This window comes from Papio anubis, chromosome 17 (assembly GCF_008728515.1).
Source record: "Papio anubis isolate 15944 chromosome 17, Panubis1.0, whole genome shotgun sequence".
Taxonomy (NCBI): domain Eukaryota; kingdom Metazoa; phylum Chordata; class Mammalia; order Primates; family Cercopithecidae; genus Papio; species Papio anubis.
Window position 1 is genome coordinate 11,197,221 of NC_044992.1, and position 18,973 is coordinate 11,216,193.

At 42.7% G+C, this 18,973-nt stretch overlaps 1 protein-coding gene across 1 annotated transcript in view; it reads left to right on the forward strand.

The window, feature by feature from the left end:
* Positions 1–18,973, forward strand: part of DNAH9 (dynein axonemal heavy chain 9) — a 381,289-nt gene that overhangs the window by 79,784 nt on the left and 282,532 nt on the right. Inside the window, exons 18-20 of the mRNA XM_003912358.5 lie at positions 7,092–7,314; positions 8,059–8,225; positions 17,262–18,132. Of these exons, the coding sequence (XP_003912407.4) occupies positions 7,092–7,314; positions 8,059–8,225; positions 17,262–18,132 (1,261 nt within the window). The remainder of the gene's footprint in view (positions 1–7,091; positions 7,315–8,058; positions 8,226–17,261; positions 18,133–18,973) is intronic.

The following is an 18,973-nucleotide window of genomic DNA, read 5'->3' on the forward strand; positions in this document are numbered from 1 at the left end:
ATGTATGTTCTCGCGCAGGATGGGTCTCCTGAATACAGTAGACTGATGGGTCTTGACTTTTATCCAGTTTGCTAGTTCAGGTCTTTTTTCACTGGCATTTAGTCCATTTACATTTAAGGTTATGATTGTTATGTGTGAACTTGATCCTGCCATTATGATATTAACTGGTTATTTTGCTCGTTAGTTGATGCAGTTTCTTCCCTAGCCTCATGGTCTTTACATTTTGGCATGTTTTAAATGGCTGGTACCGGCTGTCTTTCCATGTTGAGTTTCCTTCCAGGGTCTCTTGTAAGGCAGGCTCCGTGGTGACAAAAATCTCTAAGCATTTGCTTATCTGTAAAGGATTTTATTTCTCCTTCACTTATGAAACTTAGTTTGGCTGGATATGAAATTCTGGGTTTAAAATTTTTCTTTAAGAATGTTGAATATTGGCCCCTCAATTCTCTTTCTGGTTGTAGAGTTTCTGCCGAGATCTGCCGTGAGTCTGATGGGCTTCCCTTTGTGGGTAACCTGACCTTTTCTCTGGCTGCCCTAAGATTTTTCCTTCATTTCAACTTTGTGAATCTGGCAATTATGTGTCTTGAGCGTTCTCTCGAGTGAGTATCTTTTGTGGCTCTCTGTATTTCCTGATTGAATGTTAGCCTGCCCTACTTAGGTTGGGGAAGTTCTCCTGATGATATCCTGAAGAGTGCTTTCCAACTTGTTCCATTTTCCCCTCACTTTCAGCACCCTAATCAGATCGAGATTTGGTCTTTACATAATCCCATACTCTTGCAGGCTTTGTTCATTTCTTTTTCTCTTTTTTTCTTTTGGTTTCTCTTCTCGCCTCATTTCATTCATTTGATCCTCAATCGCTGATACTCTTCCAGCTGACTTGTCGCTTACTGGAAGCTTGTACACGGTTTCACGATTTCTGGCGTCATGGTTTTCATCTCTTTCATTTCGCTTATGACCTTCTCTGCATTAATTAATTTAGCCATCAATTCTTCCACTTTTTCGCATTTTAGTTTTATGTTTGGCACGTAATTCTCCTTTTTTGTTTGAGAAATTTGATGGACTGAAGCCTTCTTCTCTCATCTCACAAAGTCATTCTCCTCATTCAGCTTTGATCCGCCATGCATGAGCTGCGCTTCAGCCAGGGGAGATGTGCTCTTATTTTTGAATTTCCAGCTGCCCTGCTTTTTCCCCATCTTTGTGGTTTTATCTGCCTCTTGGTCTTTGATGATGGTGATGTACTGATGGGGTTTATGCAGTGCCCCTTCCTGTTTGATAGTTTTCCTTCTAACAGTCATCAGGACCTCAGCTGTAGGTCTGTTGGAGATTGCTTGAGGTCCACTCCAGACCCTGTTTGCCTGGGTATCAGCAGCAGAGGCTGCAGAAGATAGAATATTTCGAACAGCTTAGTGTACCTGTCTGATTCTTTGCTTTGAAGCTTCCTCTCAGGGTGTACTCCACCTCGTGAGGTGGGGTGTCAGACTGCCCCCAGTGGGGATGTCTCCACAGTTTCCAGGGGTCAGGGACCCACTGAGCAGGCAGTCTGTCCTTCTCAGATCTCAACTCCTGTTGGGAGATCCACTGCCTCTTCAAAGCTGTCACAGAGTTGTTTCATGCCTTCGCAGAGGTTTCTGCTGCTTTGTTGTTGTTGTTGTTGTTGTTGTTGTTGTGTAGCTGTGCCCTGTCCCCAGAGGTGGGAGCCTACAGAGACAGGTAGGAGTTTCCTGAATGCCGTGAGCCCACCCAGTTAGCTGGAGAGCCTCCAGCAGCTTCTTTGTTTACCTACTTAAGCCTCAGCAATGGCGGGCGCCTCCCCCAGCCTGGCTGCTGCCTCACGGGTAGATCACAGACTGCTGTGCTAGCAATGAGGAGGCTCCTGGGCTGCGGGACCCTCCGGCCAGGTGTGGATATGATCTCCTGGTGTGCCTGTTTGCTTAAAGCCACATTGGGGTGGGAGCACCCGATTTTCCATAGGTGTTGTGCGTGTCTCAGTTCCCCCGGCTAGGGAAAAAGGGATTCCTTCCCCTTGGCGCCTCCCCCAGGTGAGGGCGATGCCTCAGCCTGTTTCTTGGTAGCCTCGGTCGGGCTGCAGCAGCTGACCAGCACCGATCGGGCCCCGCACTCCCCAGTGAGATGAACCCAGCCTCAGCTGAAAAATGCAGAAATCATCAATCGGTCTTCTGTGTCGCTCACGCTGGGAGTTGGAGACTGGAGCTGTTCCTATTCGGCCATCTTGCTCCCGACTTCAAAAGGAGTGCTTTTAACATTTCACTGCTGAGTATAATATTTGCTCTGAGCTTTCTGTGAATTTGCTTTATCTGATTTTAGAACTTCCCTTCTATTTCTAATTTGTTAGGAGTATTTAGCATAAATGGATGTAAAATTGTATCAAGTGTTTTATCTATGTCCATTAAGATAATTCCGATTTTTCCCTCAAGCTGCTAAGTGGTGAACATATTATTTGGCTTCTAATGTTAAAACAACCTAGCATCTGAGATATACCCAACATAAAGTATTATCTTTTTCAATATACTCTCTGGCTTATTGTGTTTGCAAATCTTTTGTTTAGCTTTACCGCACCTGTTTGTGATTGAATTTGGCCTTCAATTTTCTTTTTTTTTTTCCTGTCTGTATCTGATTTTTGGTTTTGTAATTTTGGTAGCTTCATAAAACAAGAAGTAATCCTTCTTACTTATTCTCCAGAAGAGTTGGTGTAATCTTGAAATTTTTTGATCTGTGAGAGTTTGATTTAAATTTCTTATTGAGTTTGATTTAAATTTCTTATTGGGATTGGGATTTTCTTTGTAAGAAGATTTTAGCCTATAATTTTTTTTTTGGCACGGAGTCTCGCGGCTGTGTCACCTTAGGTTGGAGGCAGTGGCGCCGATCTCGGCTCACTGCAAGCTCCGGGCCCCAGGTTCAGGCTATTCTCCTGCTCCCAGCCTCCGGAGGCTGGGACTACAGGCTCACCACCACGCCTCGGCTAGTTTTTGTGGCTTTAGTAGAGACGGGTTTCACCATGTTAGCCAGGATGGTCCCCGATCTCCTGACCTCGTGCGGATCCCACTCGGGCCTCGCCTCCCCAAAGTGCTGGGATTACAGGCTTGAGCCACCGCCAGCCTGCCTAGCCTATAATTTCTTTAATGATTATGAAGATATTAAAGTTTGCTATTCCTTAGTAAGTCACTTTTAGTAAGTCATATTTTCTAGGAATGTATCCATCTCATGTAAATCTTCAAATTATTGTTATAAAATGGATAAGATCCTCTCAACTGTTTAGTCTCTGCAAAGCCTATGGTATCTCCCTCTTTTCATTTCTATTCTTTTTTTTTTTTTTTTTTTTTGAGATGGAGTTTCACTCTTGTTGCCCAGGCTGGAGTGTAATGGCGCGATCTCGGCTCACCGCAACCTCCACCTCCCGGGTTCGAGTGATTGATTCTCCTGCCTTAGCCTCCCAAGTAGCTGGGATTACAGGCATGCACCACCAAGCCTGGCTAATTTTGTATTTTTTAGTAGAGACAGGGTTTCTCCATGTTGGTCAGGCTAGTCCGAACTCCCGACCTCAGGTGATTCACCCACCTTGGCCTCCCAAAGTGCTGGGATTACAGGCGTGAGCCACCATGCCAGGCCTTCTATTCACTTTTATTTGTGCTGTCTGGTTTCCTTTCTTAGTTTTGCCAGACACAAAAAAAACTATCTAATAAACTCATTGATCTTATTTATTGTAGTTTTATTTTTATTTCAATAGTTTGTTCTTTTATTTTATTATTTCCTTTATTACTTTGGATTTATTTTCTGTTCTTTGGCTAACATTTGCTTGTTAATTTTGAGTTGTTTGTCTGTTTGAATGCTAACATTGAAAGTTATAAATTCTCTTCTAAATACAGTTTTACCTCCATCTTGCATTTTAGTATGTAATCTCATTACAATTTAGTTCTAAATACTTTTAATATTCATTATAATGGGTTTCGATTTTTTAATTTTTCAAATGTGGGACTTTTCTAGTTATAGTTCTTTCTTCATTTCCAACATAATTGTGCTGTGGTTTAAAAATGATATCTCTAATAACAAGCTTCTGAAATTTGTTGATGTTGGCCGCCTTATAGCATATTCTGTTCTCATAAATTTCTGGGCATATTTGAAAATAATATATATTCTATAAGTACTGAGTGGAATGTTCTATGTATGCCTATTGGTTCAAGTTTGTTAATTATTCTGTTCAAATCTACTGTATCCTCACTGCCTTTTTCTAATCTACTTAATCTATCATTACTTACTAAGATAATTGTATTAAAAATCTTCCATTTCCATTTTGGTGGTGTATTGTCAATTTCTCCTTGTAATTCTGTAAATTTTTGCTTCATATATTTTAAGGTTATGTTATAGGCATACAGATTTTGACTTTTTATATCTTCTTGGAACATTGAGCCTTTTAACCAAACATTAAACATGTTCTTTATCACTAGCAATATTTCTTGTACTAAAGTATGTTTTGTCTTCTATTAATGTAGCTAAAACAGTTTTTCTTTGGTGATATTTGCTTGGTGCATCTCTTTTTATCCTTTGGCTTTCAACCTTGCTGTGCCCTTACATTAGAAGACATTTTTATAATCAGCATAGAACTGATTTTTTAAATCCACTTTAGCAATATGTATTTTTTAGCTGGAGGGTTTTGTTCATTAACATTAATTGTGGTACATTTTAATTTAAATCTGCCATTTTATTATGTTCTTGTAGTTTGCTATTTTTTTTCTTTTCAATTGACTTCCTTTTTTGTCTGCTTTGGGGTATAATTTACATGTTTTCTTTTATTTTCCTTATTCCATTTTTTCCTTTGCTACTTTGAATGTCATGCCATGTAGTTCTACTGTTCTAATGGTTATCACTGCTATTCTAATAAACATCCTTAAATAAATAAATTTATTACTATTTTTAGTCTCTTCACAATGATTAAAAGACTTTAGGATAGTTTGACGTCTCCTGTTCATCCATCAAATTATATTCTATCATTCCTAGTAATTTAGATTGTTCTCTATTATTTATTTAAGCCCCAGGAACTATACCTATATACCGAATGTTTATTTATTTGTTTATTATTATTATTATTTTTCGAGACTGAGTCTCGCTCTGTCACCCAGACTAGAGTGCGGTGGCATGATCTCCGCTCACTGCAACCTCTGCCTCCTGGATTCAAGCGATTCTTCTGCCTCAGCATCCCAAGTAACTGGGACTACAGGCACACGCCACCATGCCTGGCTAGTTTTTGTATTTTTAGTAGAGACAGGGTTTCATCATGTTGACCAGGCTGGTCTCAAACTCCTGACCTTGTGATCTCCCTGCCTCGGCCTCCTATTTAGATTAACCAACATACTTACCATTATTGCTCTATAGTCCAGACATCCGACTGAGGTATATTCCATTAGGAATTGCTTTAGTAAAGGTCTATTGATGAAGTGCTCTCATTCTTTCTTTGTCTGAAATGTATTTATTTTGCCTTTGTTCTTTAAAAATAGTTTTGTGGAGGAGAGAATTCAAGAATAACATAAATTCTCTTTGATTATTGAAATTATTATTCTATTGTGTCCTGGCTTCCATTTTTGTTGCCAAGTAGTCAGTTATCAGTCTAATTTTGTTTTTTTGTGTGTGTGCTGTTGTTGTTTTAAGAAACTTGTCGTTGCTCTGAAGCTAATTTTAAGATTTTTTTTTCTTTTGGTAATCTGTAGTTTCATAGTGAAGTATTTATATGAGGGTTCCTTTATATTTATTCTGCTTGGGATTTGTTGGGCTTTCTTGGTCTTACATTGAGTGTCTTTCAGCAATTCTAGAAACTATTTAGCCGGACTCTTCTCAAATGTTGCTTCTTGCTTGTTCTATTTTGTTTTTCTGGCACTTTTGTTATACTTACGTGTGATGCTTTCATTATCTCCTGTCTTTTTGAGATCTGAGTCTCTGCCTGCCGCCCAGGCTGGAGATGGTACGGATCCCGGCTCACTGCAAGCTCCGCCTCCCAGGTTCATGCTTATTCTTCCCTGCCCTTCAGCCCCTCCCCGAGTAGCTGGGACTACAGGCACCACCTCGCCTGGCTAGTTTTGTATTTTCAGAGACTGCCCACCGTGTCAGCCAGGATGGTCTCTGATCTCCTGATCTCGATCCGGCTCAGCTCCCCGGCTCCCAGTGCTGGGATTACAGGCTTGAGCCACATCACCGGGCCTCCATCTCCCTCCTGTCTTTAGCCACCCCAGAGCATTTTTCCTTTTTCTTCTAATCTCTGCAGTTTAGAAACTTCTCCATGTATATCCTATAGCAGTCGAATCCCCTTTCAGCTTTGTTGATATTTAAATTATAATTGTATTTTCCATTTTTAGATCTTCTACTCAGTTATTTTATAATTTTGCTTGCTTGCTTTATTCTTTGTTATTTTTCACATTTTAAGCCTTCTCTTTTATTTATTATTTAAGTTTTAGAATATGTTTATTAGAGTATAATCTTAAGACAGTTTTTGATTTGTCAACTTACAAATATTTGTTTCTTCCTGCCATATAGTAAAGTGATACAAAGGCCTACTGAAAATTATTAGCTTCTTTCTCCTGGAATTCTCCATCAACATATGATCATTTTTGCATTGCCAGCAAACACCTCTTAGAAGCTTTTTCTATGCTTCTTTTCACAAAGCAATGCTATCACAAGCCATAATTCTCATGTTAGCCACTTCATAAATTTTGCCACTTCTCTGAATCCAGCATTCAATACCAAGGTCTACACACTATCACAGATTTTGAGTGTGCTCAGAGAACCTCTGAAATGGACTCCATTCTTGATTCTATCCAAATCACACATTACATTTAGATGTCATGTCTCCTCCTGAGTCTCCTCCATTGCAGGACAGGCCTCAGTCTTTGCCATTCATAACCTTGACACCTTGTGCAAGGGGCCATATTCTTAACATCAGAGCATAGTCTATGCAGAGTGCTTAGCAAAGTATTGGGCATGTGGTAGGATTTTTATAATGATAGATATTTTTGTTGGGGAAATCAATACATCTTCCTTTCGAGGAGTAGAATGAGAATGGCTCCTCATGTTCTCTTTGTGTTGATTAGCTTGGCCAACCTTGAAGCGTTTATAAAGAATAGTGAGAGCGGCTTACTCAAGAAAGTTGAAAAAGGAGATTTCGAAGGCTTAGTTGAGATCATGGGACACCTTATGGCTATGAAAGAACGGCAGAGTAACACTGATGAGATGTTTGAGCCCTTAAAGCAGACTGTTGAATTGCTGAAGACCTATGAACAAGAATTGCCAGAAACAGTGTTTAAGCAGCTGGAGGTCAGTGCATTTATGTCTTCCTTATAAAAGAAATAGACAGAACATTTTAGGATTTCAGAATGGGGTAAAGTGGGGTACAGCAAATGAAAAACAGGGCTTGGAGCTGACTCAAGATCTATGTTTTGGAACTATAATGTGTAGCATGTTTGTAATGTCTAGAAAATTCTGAAAACTCAATACATATGGGAGAAGGCAATGCTGGAGATATATGGGAGAATTAAGATGGATAATTTTTTTCTGTAGAAATGAACCAGTGTTTTGGTTGAGAAAAAAAAAGCAGATCTGAAATTTGTTAAGATGGTCCAAGAGGAAATGTGGGACATAAAGGAAAATAACCAAGCAATCCTGAAGAATATAGAAAAGGGAAGGGGTTAATGTAGTTTCAGTAGAAATACAGTAGAAGCAATAGAAACCCAAGATTGTAGAAACTTCTTCCTTTAAGAAAAATCTAAAAGTCTCTTTAGCATTGCAAGTTTTCACAAATTTAGAGGGCTTAGAGGGCCAGAGGTTGAGAGTAAGAAGGTTAGTGTTGAGTGAACAGTAGGTAATAGTTGAGAGCAGCTGCGGAAGGAAGGCGAGGAAGAGTGGGTGGAGGGCAGATTGTAGGGAATGGGAAGATGACACCACCACATCATCGTACCATCTTGTAATACAGATGGAAGCATCTGGGCTCCGTCCAGCTCAGGACTATGGGAAAGGCAAGAGTGCCTTGGGAATCTGACCACACTGAGGTTTCCTTTGCAGGAGCTGCCTGAGAAATGGAACAACATAAAAAAGGTGGCCATTACTGTAAAGCAGCAGGTGGCCCCACTGCAGGCAAATGAAGTGACACTTCTCCGCCAGAGGTGCACAGCCTTCGATGCAGAACAGCAGCAATTCTGGGAGCGATTCCACAAAGAAGCCCCGTTCAGGTATGGGCCAAACACTGCTGCCTCTCTTTCTCTGAACGCTGCAGTCTTTGAGTCATGGATAATCTTTTTGTTGAACGTGTGTATTCTTCTAGCAGCTGCAGACCAGTTAGTAATCTTCCTTCCCATTTAGGACCTTTGGTTGAAACGTGGTGCTAATGTGGACTGAATCCTATCATGACCTGTACGGACCAAGGATTGTAGAAATATCTTGCCTTAAAAAGATGCATATATATCTAGAAGCATCTTTGTGCCTCCAAGTTTATAAAGGGATGATAGGTGGTATGATTATGAGGATTTTACTAAACCTTTAGCATTCTAAGTTCTCACAGACTGTTCTTTTGGTTTTCAAAAGTGGCTGATGGAATTTTTAAAATTTTACAGCACATTTCATTTTGGCAGCATAAAGGAAGGATTTAGGTGAAGGTTTTCTTCAGGGGTTTTCTCTCCGCTTGGTTCAGACACCTCCCTGCTTGTTATGACAGGTCTTTACATAAACAAAGCAACCCTAGGATGGGTAACACCATTCACCCGTGCCCACACTGCACACACTTGGGCTCCTTTCTCAGGGGTTTCCTCCCGTGGTGAAGTGGTCTGCTTCTGGTCCACTTCTCAGCATCAAGGGCTCCAACCAGGAGGCCAAGCTGGCGCGGAATGGTCCTACATCTGCTGATGCACCAGCTAGATTGGGTACCCTTTGCCCCAACGCTTCAGCTCTGTGATTTGTTTCCTGCTTCCTTGAGCTTCATTTCTTGCTGGATCTCCTCTATAGTGTTGGGTAGACAGACTTCGACATCTCCAAACTGGAAAATTCTCGATGCTCACAGTGAGGAATGTTTTCATTTTCAAAGGTTACTTGCCCACAGAAATATTAAAGCAACAAACCAAACAAACAAAAAAGAATACAACTTCATTGGAACAAAGTCCAATAAAAATTAAGTGCACAGATGCTAGATTCAGGTGGCCTGGGGTCTAATTTCAGGTCTTCTACTTACTTCTTATGTTATGATAAAGTTACTTAATACCTTTGTGCTCCAGATTCCTCATCTGTAAAATGTAGATAATAATAATGTCCACCGCATATAGTTGTGGCTTGAATTAAAGAGATCATTCTTGAAAGTGTCTAGCATTGTGCCTGGTACTATGGTGAAAAACCATACTGGTTTGCCCAGGACTGTTCTGGTTGTTGTTTGGGAGTTTTAAAATCTCTCCAGGTGATTCTAAATGTGCAGCCCAAATGGCAGCACATTGCTTTAGAGTTGTATGTTTTATATATTTATATCTTATGTCTGTTTTACACACATGTCCTTCCCTGCCTCTTAACATACTCATCTTATTCTCTGTAACTCCAAGCATAACGCTTGGGAGATAGCAGCATTTTCAAGATAGCGTCTTGCTCTGTCACCCAGGCTGGAGTGCAGCATCATGATCATAGCCTACTGCCTTGAACTCCTTGGGTTCAAGCAATCCTCTCACCTCAGCCTCCTGAGTAGCTGAAAGTACAAGCGTGCTCATGTCTTAGGAAGCACCTCTGTTCTGGGCAAACTGGATGGTTGCTCACCCAACCTGTCAATCCTATTTTTATCATTCATTCTTCAAACATTTATTAAGCAGTTGCTATCTCTCAAGCATTATACCTGGGGTAACAGAGAATAAGATGAATAGGTTAAGAGGCAGGGAAGGACAAGTGTGTAAAACAGACATAAGATATAAATATACAAAACATATGACTCTAAAGCAATGTGCTGCCTTTTGGGCTGCACATTAGAATCACCTGGAGAGATTTTAAAACGCCCAATGCCCAGTCTGCCCTGTATACCAACGAAGTTAGACTTTCTGGAGGCGAGACCTGTGAATCAGTATTTTGGAAGCTCCAGGAATTCCAATGTGCACCCAAGTTTGGAAACCACCACCCTAAAGGGAAGTAATTGGTTTCCTTTCAAGCAATCATGTGGAGGAATATAACTCCTAATATAACTCCTAAGTCTGTATCCCTTTAGAATAGTTGCCTTAGGAGCCACACCCTTGTTCCAAAGAATCATCTGTTGCTCAAAACCCTTGTAGACTCCTTTGGGGACTGTCTTTCGGAGTCTGAGGCTTATTCCTTTGACTCTTTTTGGGGCATGCAATTGAGTTTTTGAAATTGAGCACCATTTCAGAGCCAAAACTGCTGAGGGAGGTAAGTTCTCCAGCTAGGTAATACTACTTAGTGTTAACAACAACCATACCAAAGACAACAGCCATAAAAATAAAGACACTAATATTTTTGCACCAACAGTCTCTTTTTTTTTTTTTTTTGAGACAGAGTCTCACTCTGTCTCCCAGGCTGGAGTGCAACGGCACGATCTCAGCTCACTGCAACCTCTGCCTCCCGGGTTCAAGCGATTCTCCTGCCTCAGCCTCCTGAGTATCTGGGATTACAGGTGCCCACGACCACACCCAGCTATTTTTTGTATTTTTAGTAGAGGCGGAGTTTCACCATGTTGGTCAGGCTGGTCCCGAACTCCTGACCTCGTGATCTGCCCACCTTGGCCTCCCAAAGTGCTGGGATTACAGGCGTGAGCCACCACGCCCAACAGTCTCTTAAAATAATTTCAAAAAAGAAAAATATTCAAAGATGTTGTGGGAAATATCTTCCCAAAGAGACTTCTAAGACTGCTGGAAAGGGAAGCAACATTGGTGTGCTTTTGTGTCTATTCGAAATTCAGTATTCCGCCTTCATGGGTATATTTTGTGTATTGATCAGCTCCTGTTTGTTTTTTCATTTTATTTTTATTTGATAGTTGTGTTCGTTTTTCTTTCTTCGCACTTGTATCTGCTGGCTGTGAGGATACTGCTACTCTAAGCTGGGTGTTCCAAATTCACATCTGCTAATTTGACATGCAGATGAATCCCTGGAAGAGGATGCTTTGAAAAGAACTGCTGGGAAACCAAACAGTTCTGCAATTTTGATGTATTTCTCTTTTTGTCAAGAAAAACATCAGAGCTAAAATGGAATCGTAGATTTATTGCTAAAGCGAATCTCAGTGGATGTCAACTTATGTGTTTTGTTTTCTTTCTTAGTTTGGTGTGTGCGAGTGTTCAAAATTTGTAGGTATTGTGTGTGGCATGTGAGTTTAAATCTGGTTTCTCCACTGTTAAGTTATTTATGAATTTCTAAGTTGCAGACCCTGGTACATTTTTCTGTGAATTCGAGTTTGAGTTTAATTCTGGTTTCTTCACTTTTAGATCATTTCTGAATTTCTAAAGTGGCAGACCCTGGTACGTTTCTCTGTGGATGCAAGTTTCTGCTCCTGATTAGGTTACACAGGTTAAGCTCAGTTTTGAATGTTCTCGTCTTTGAGGAGAGAGAAAAAAAAAACCTGAGTGTCTTCTTAAGCCCTTGCAGTCTGACAGGTGCTGTGTGAAGTTAGGTTGCATAGGTTGAGGTTCTTCATGTCCAGGTCAAATTTCAGCTCCTCCTTTAGTTCTTAACTCTAAATTATAACACCACATTTCTAGCTGAGCTCTCACCACAGTCATTGGCTAAATCATCCTACTCAGATTCAAGGGCTTTGTGCAACTCTTAAAGCTGGTGACCAGTTCTCCCTCTTGAATGAAAGGAATGCCCTCATGCTCTAGTGGAGTTTCACCTTTTGATCTTCCTGACCTTGAGCACAGTCCTCCTGACCTTAAGAAATGGCACGGTAACATACAATCTTCTTACCCACATCAAGACCAAGGTAATCGAGGGATTACTGAGTCAAAATAACCTATCTCTGTGAGCTCCAGCTCAACGAAGACCATTTGTGTTTTCAGCAGGCAACCAGATTCTATGAATGGCTGGAAGGGCTTTCTTGAAGATACCTTCCATGGGGTGCTGTCCTACATGACAACTAGAGAAAACAGCTTTCCACATAGCCCAAGGCAGCAGTCATGAGGAAAGAAAGGCTTTTGTCCTTCTTGCACAGTGTCTATTGTCTTTTCCATAACTGCAGAAAAGGGCAGTATTCGTCATTAAACCTCCCAGGGACATATCGGTATCCTAAGATATGTCATTCATTCAGCTTGATCCTGTTCTTCCAGTTAATCTGACTCATTCCCATGATTTAAGCTTTCATGGAGTAGATGAGGTTGTGGTCTAAACAGTGGAATCAGCAAAAAATGGTGTAGCTGTTAGGGTTTTTGAGATGATACATCTTTCCTGACCTCAAGGACTTATAACCTCAGGGACCATTTCAAAAATGAGCAATAAGGCATGCGCACTGGGAACCAGCTTTAATCCTGCCGGGGGAGGCAGTTCACACCTCCTGAAGAACATGGTGCTTGTCATGGTGAGCCATAGCCAGTGGTAAGTAAGAGCTGTTTCAGGGGGGAAAAAAAGAGTTAGAAAATGAGGATATTCTGGGCAAAGGAAATAGCACATAGGAAGATGCAGAAGGATGAAAATGTAAGAAACAGCTGGAAAACTGCATATGTGTATGACTGGGATGCAGGAAGTAGGAGAGGAGAATGGAGGAGGGCCATGTTTTGACCATAATCTCAGCCACTGAGGAGTCTAAGTATGACAAAAACATAATATAAAGACCGCCTTCTCATGGCCATGGAGAACACAGTGGGGCAAGGTAGGCTCAAGACCAGGTGCTCAATGGGAGAGTGGTTCCAACAGCCCAGATGAGAAGTGGTGAGGCCTGATCCGAAGCAGTGGCAGAGATGAGGGAGAGGGAAAATGGATTGCAGAGAGATTTAGGAGAATATCTGCAGGATTGACTGAATGTGGGAGATGGGGAAGAAGGAGAGTGCAAGGGGATTTTTCACCTTCTAGCTTGGACAAGTGGTGGGAAGAGCTTTTGTCCCACTGTTCACTGAGGTGGTCACAGAATTAGAAGAACTGAGCCTTGCAAAGTCCAGGTTGGACACATTAATTTTTTTTTTTTTTTTTTTTTTGAGACAGAGTCTCGTTCTGTCACCCAGACTGGAGTGCAGTGGCGGGATCTTGGCTCACTGCAACCTCCACCTCCCAGGTTCAAGTGATACTGATACTCCTGCCTCAGCCTCCTGAGCAGCTGGGACTACAGGCACCCACCACCGCGCCTGGCTACTTTTTTGTATTTTTTAGTAGAGACGGGGTTTCACCGTCTTAGCCAGGATGGTCTCGATTTCCTGACCTCGTGATCCACCCTCCTCGGCTTCCGAAAGTGCTGGGATTACAGGCATGAGACACATTGAGTTTTATGCTACCAGGTGGGTATCAAGGAGAGGTGTGACACCGTTCATGGTATACATAGATACGGACGGTGCTGAGGTTCACATTTACCAACAGCCAATTTCCCAGGAATCAATTTAACTCATTTATTCCTCTCTCTCCAGGCTCACATCTGGGTCAGGCCAGAATGAGTCATTTTTCCACAATCAAATGCATGAGTACCATATTTTCATTTCTTTTAATTATTGTTTTATTCATCCAAGCTTTCCAGGCATTTCTCCTTTAGAGTAAAATACATTTTGCCTTATTATTTCAACTTCAAAGACTCAACCCACCCTTTTCCCTCCTATTACTTTCTTGTTCTTTTTCTTTTCTTTTTTTTTTTTTTTTGAGACAGAGTCTCATTCTGTCATCCAGGCTGGAGTACAGTGGCGCGATCTTGGCCCCCTGCAACCTCCGCCTCCCAGGTTCACGCCATTCTCCTGCCTCAGCCTCCCAAGTAGCTGGGACTACAGGCGCCCGCCACCAAGCCCAGCTAATTTTTTGTATTTTTAGTAGAGACGGGGTTTCACCGTGTTAACCAGGATGGTCTTGATCTCCTGACCTCATCATCCTCAAAGTGGGACGCCTCGGCCTCCCAAAGTGCTAGGATTACAGGTGTGAGCCCAGCCACTTTCTTGTTCTTATACTGTATCATTTCCCCAGGGTTTAGAGGATGGCTTCCAGTTTATTAGGCACATGAACCAGGTCTATGAATATCCTGACAATGTGCTCTAAAGTTTTGAAATCGTAAGAGGGCTGCCTGCCCTCACATCTATGGGTTCCCTTGACAACTTAGGCCAAGTTGGTTTTTATGTGTGCTTAGCTACAGAAAATGATCACCCACAAATCTAAACCATAAACAAAAATTATGCCGCAGGTTGGATGAAGTTGGGAACAGGTTTGATAAACGTTCACCTCTTATAAATACTTGAGAAACCAGCATTGATTTAAGAATGCTTGTGGATGCCAAAGGAATAATGGTTAGCAAGATAATTTCTAATCTTCTATATGCACCCCAAATAGCTCCTATCTTACCTAAAAAGTTATTCCTGAATGGTGTTCCACTAACAAATTAAACAGAACATGGGCTTTTAGAATTTGCTTGAATTTTTTAACTAACGTCAAGAGGTTCAGTTCACATTCTAAGTTCTCTCTAGTCAAGATGAAAAGTGGAACCCACACACACCAACAATTAGGCTTTGGAAATGAAGAATAAGCACAAGAACTCCTCACCCTTGGTGATCTTTTTTGCTGGGCCCCTTGCCGTGAGCACATTCCATTTCTTTCCTCCTAGTTCTTTCCTCCTCATAAGGGAGAAAGCTCCTCTATATATATATATGTAGAGAGCAGGGCCCTTTTCAACTCTGAGCACTCCAACCTTCTGTTCTGAAATATGTGGAAGTTAAATAATAGAGAAGGCATGTGAGTGATAGTCAGTCCCATCCTCTTAAGATGTAAATCTACAACCATCGCACCTGAGCCAAAAATGATTTAGATGGAACAGGCAGGATTCAAACATAACGAGCGTGGAAGTTAATCTGACACTAATTTAATGGTATGCATAACTGTTATTCTGTTGCTTGGCAATTAGGCTTAAGTGGTAAGCATTCAGGTAAATGACTTCAATTAGGATTACTTTCCATCTGTCAAGTCAAATATTTCTAAAGTCAACAGAGAAAGGGCAGTTGAAAAACAGGATTTTGTGAGTCATTTTCTTCCTTTTTCCCTCCTTTCGTATTCTACCTGCCAATACACAAACACATGCATGCACACACAGAAACACACACACACACAGTTGATGGGAGGAAACGGCCAATTCTCTAGTCACTCATTTCCTTGCAATCTTCCCTTTGATGGTGAACCCCATGATGCCCTGTTTTGATTTTAGCAGAACATACCATTGTCCCTTAAGCCGTGGTGTGTCTAGTATGTAGCCCTCCAAGCACACAGAAGCAAGAATACCTGAGCTTGAGGATGAGAGTGAGTAGAAAGTGGGGTTAGAGGAGAAAAATGAGAGGATCCTTGAACACTAGGGCTATGAGTGCCCTTGACCATAAAAAAGCCATCCGCAGCCGGGCGTGGTGGCTCATGCCTGTGGTCCTGGCACTTTGGGAGGCTGAGGCAGGTGGATCATGAGGTCAGGAGATGGAGACCATCCTGTCCAACATGGTGAAATCCCGTCTCCACTAAAATACAAAAAATTAGCCGGTCATGGTGGTGCGTGCCTGTAGTCCTAGCTACTCAGGAGACTGAGGCAGGGAAATCACTTGAACCTGGGAGGCGGAGATTGCAATAAGCCAAGATCGCACCACTGCACTCCAGCCTGGTGACAGAGCGAGACTCTGTCTCAAAAAAAAAAAAAAAAAAAAAAAAAAAGCCATCTGCCTACATGGGTTCCTTTGCATGTAGGGTCTTATGTTGGGGAAAACACTATGCAGGAACGCATGCTTTGTGGGGTGGCAGCATAAAGTCTGTCCACACTTACAAGGATTAGAAGCAGTTTCGGGTGCATGCATGCCATAAACACTGGAGAGAAGAGGATGAGGAAATGTGAAAGAAAAAGCTAGAAATAGTGCTCATAGGTGTCGAGTGCAGACCCAGAGGCTGCCCCAGGATGCAGAAGAGAGTGGGCCAGGGAAGGGTAAAGACAGAAAAGTTAGATCAGGGACCGCTTGGAGGAGAGCTCACAAAGATGAGGAGCCAGACTCGAGGCACACAGTGAAGGAAAGTGACCACGATTATCTATCACGGGCTTTGCAGCCAGTCTTCGTGGCCGCTCACAATGGTTCTCCAGTGTGGAGTGCTGTTGCCTGAAGCTGATGCAGGCACCAGTGTGAGCTTCACCTTGAATGATGACATGACCCTGACAAATGGAAATCACCTGTGGAGTGTGCCTGGGTCCCACTCCCAGTGATTCTGATTTAGTTGGTCCATAGAGCAGTCTGGACATGGGGATCTTTCAAAGCTTTCAGAAGATCCTGACATGCAGCTGAGGCTGATAGCCACTGCCCCAGAGTGATCAATGGAGGGAGGGTCAAGGTCGGGCTCCTGAGTCCCAGCTCTCCCACTTAAAGATTGCCTACCAAGCTGGGCTTGGTGGCTTGCGCCTGTAATCCCAGCACTTTGGGAGGCCAAGGCGGGTGGATCACGAGGTCAGAAGTTCAAGATCAGCCTGGCCGACATGGTGAAACCCCGTCTCTACTAAAAATACAAAAATTAGCCGGGCATGGTGGTGGGTGCCTGTAATCCCAGCTGTTTGGGAGACTGAGGCAGATAATTGCTTGAACCCGGGAGGCAGAGGTTGCAGTGAGCCAAGATCACACCATTGTACTCTAGCCTGGGCAACAGAGTGAGACTCTGTCTCAAAAGAAAAAAAACAAAATCACCTACCACTAAGTTCCCGGCAGGGCCCTTGGCTTTCCAACTTCTGCTGTAATATGACAGTGCTCTTTTGTGTCAAGTGGTCTTCAGAACCAACAGCTAGATGAAGGGCAGAGTCTAAAGGGGCTTGGATAAGGGGGTGTTCCCTTCTAGACCTGGGTGGAGAACATCCAAGCATAATGTTCTTGAATTGCCCTTCCTCCAATGCCCACTCCACCGCAGTCCATCCTGAATGTCTTTTTTATCCCAAAAGAAAATCCTGGGAAGAAAGGACATTCTTTGCTTTGGTGAAAATGATGTTTTTAGTGAAAGCCACTGCTCTTTCCTAAAACACCAAGCATTTAAATATTTCAGCTGGTTGCTACCTTAGAGATGCTAGGAGATGGGCCCCTGCATGCCGTACTTACAAAGGAACACACTGTGTTTTGTAGGTTTGATAGCATCCACCCTCATCAAATGCTGGATGCCAAGCACATCGAGATCCAGCAGATGGAATCCACTATGGCCTCCATTTCTGAGTCCGCCAGCTTATTCGAAGTCAATGTCCCTGACTATAAGCAGCTGAGGGAGTGCAGGAAGGAGGTCTGCCAACTGAAAGAGCTCTGGGACACCATTGGAATGGTGACCTCCAGTATCCATGCCTGGGAGACCACACCCTGGAGGGATATCAAGGTGGAAGCCATGGAGTTGGAGTGCAAACAGTTTGTCCGGCATATCCGAAACCTGGACAAGGAGGTCAGGTCCTGGGATGCATTCACAGGCCTGGAAAGCACTGTGTGGAACATGCTGAGCTCCCTGAGGGCGGTAGCTGAGCTGCAGAATCCAGCCATCCGGGAGCGGCACTGGAGGCAGCTGATGCAGGCCACTGGTGTGAGCTTCGCTATGGACCAGGACACCACCCTAGCGCACCTGCTGCAGCTCCAGCTGCACCACTATGAGGACGAGGTCCGGGGCATTGTGGACAAAGCTGCAAAAGAGATGGGTATGGAGAAAACCTTAAAGGAGCTGCAGACCACCTGGGCTGGCATGGAATTCCAGTATGAGGCCCACCCCCGGACCAATGTCCCCCTCCTGCGCTCGGATGAGGACCTCATAGAGGTTCTGGAGGATAATCAAGTTCAACTTCAGAACCTGGTGATGTCCAAGTATGTTGCTTTCTTCCTGGAGGAGGTGTCGGGCTGGCAGAAGAAGCTGTCCACAGCGGATGCTGTCATCTCTATCTGGTTTGAAGTGCAGCGAACCTGGACTCACCTGGAAAGCATATTCATTGGATCTGAAGATATTCGGGCACAGCTACCCCAGGTACCTGCTAAGGAAATCTAGAATCTCTCCGTTCTCCGATCCAGGGTGAAGGGAAGGTCTCCCAGTTTCTGCATTGTCTAGGCTCTTTCCTTTTCTGCCTCCTTGCTTTGACTTTACTTAAAGACACCTCCCACAGATGCTCACCTTACCTGCCACTAAAAGTTAGGCAGAGGAAAAGAGGGACAGCGAAATGCACACCAATCAGTTTGTCCTTAGATGGGTAGGAAAAATAAAGGAGAATCTCGTTCAGAAAAAAAATAAAAATAAAAATGTGTATATAAGAAAGATTAAAAAAAATACTGGCTGCTGCAGTTTAGGATGAGGTCCTCACGGGTTACTTCTTGGATCATTAAAATTCAAGTGTCCACTGAAAGTGAGTCTCGTTTCCAGGCAAATTCAAGTTCCTTCTCAGCAGCACGCCATTCTATCAACCGCTGGCCTGTGCCAGCACTCCACCTACCAGCTGTCAGCTAAACTCCAAACAACGGATATCCCTAAAATACGTGTTCTTCTCATTATTACCTTCCCTGTGTTTGATTGCCCCTTCTAATTAGTCCTAATTAATGTGCCATTAATTTACCTCTCTCTCAATGGACTCTGATTCATTTTTAATTTTTTTCTTCGGGCTTCCTCTGTATTCTTTCAGTACAGCAAGTTCTTTGCTTACAAATTAGCTTGATTCCAAAATGTCACGCGCTGTCCAGGCTTTGGTTAGAAATTAAGGCACGTTCTGCCCACGGTTTTGCTGCTTATCCCAAAAAGCATATTTAGTGTAATATTGTAGATTAAAGGTTGTATATTTGCAGTGAAAAACAATAGAAAACAATTCTGTGTGGCAGTT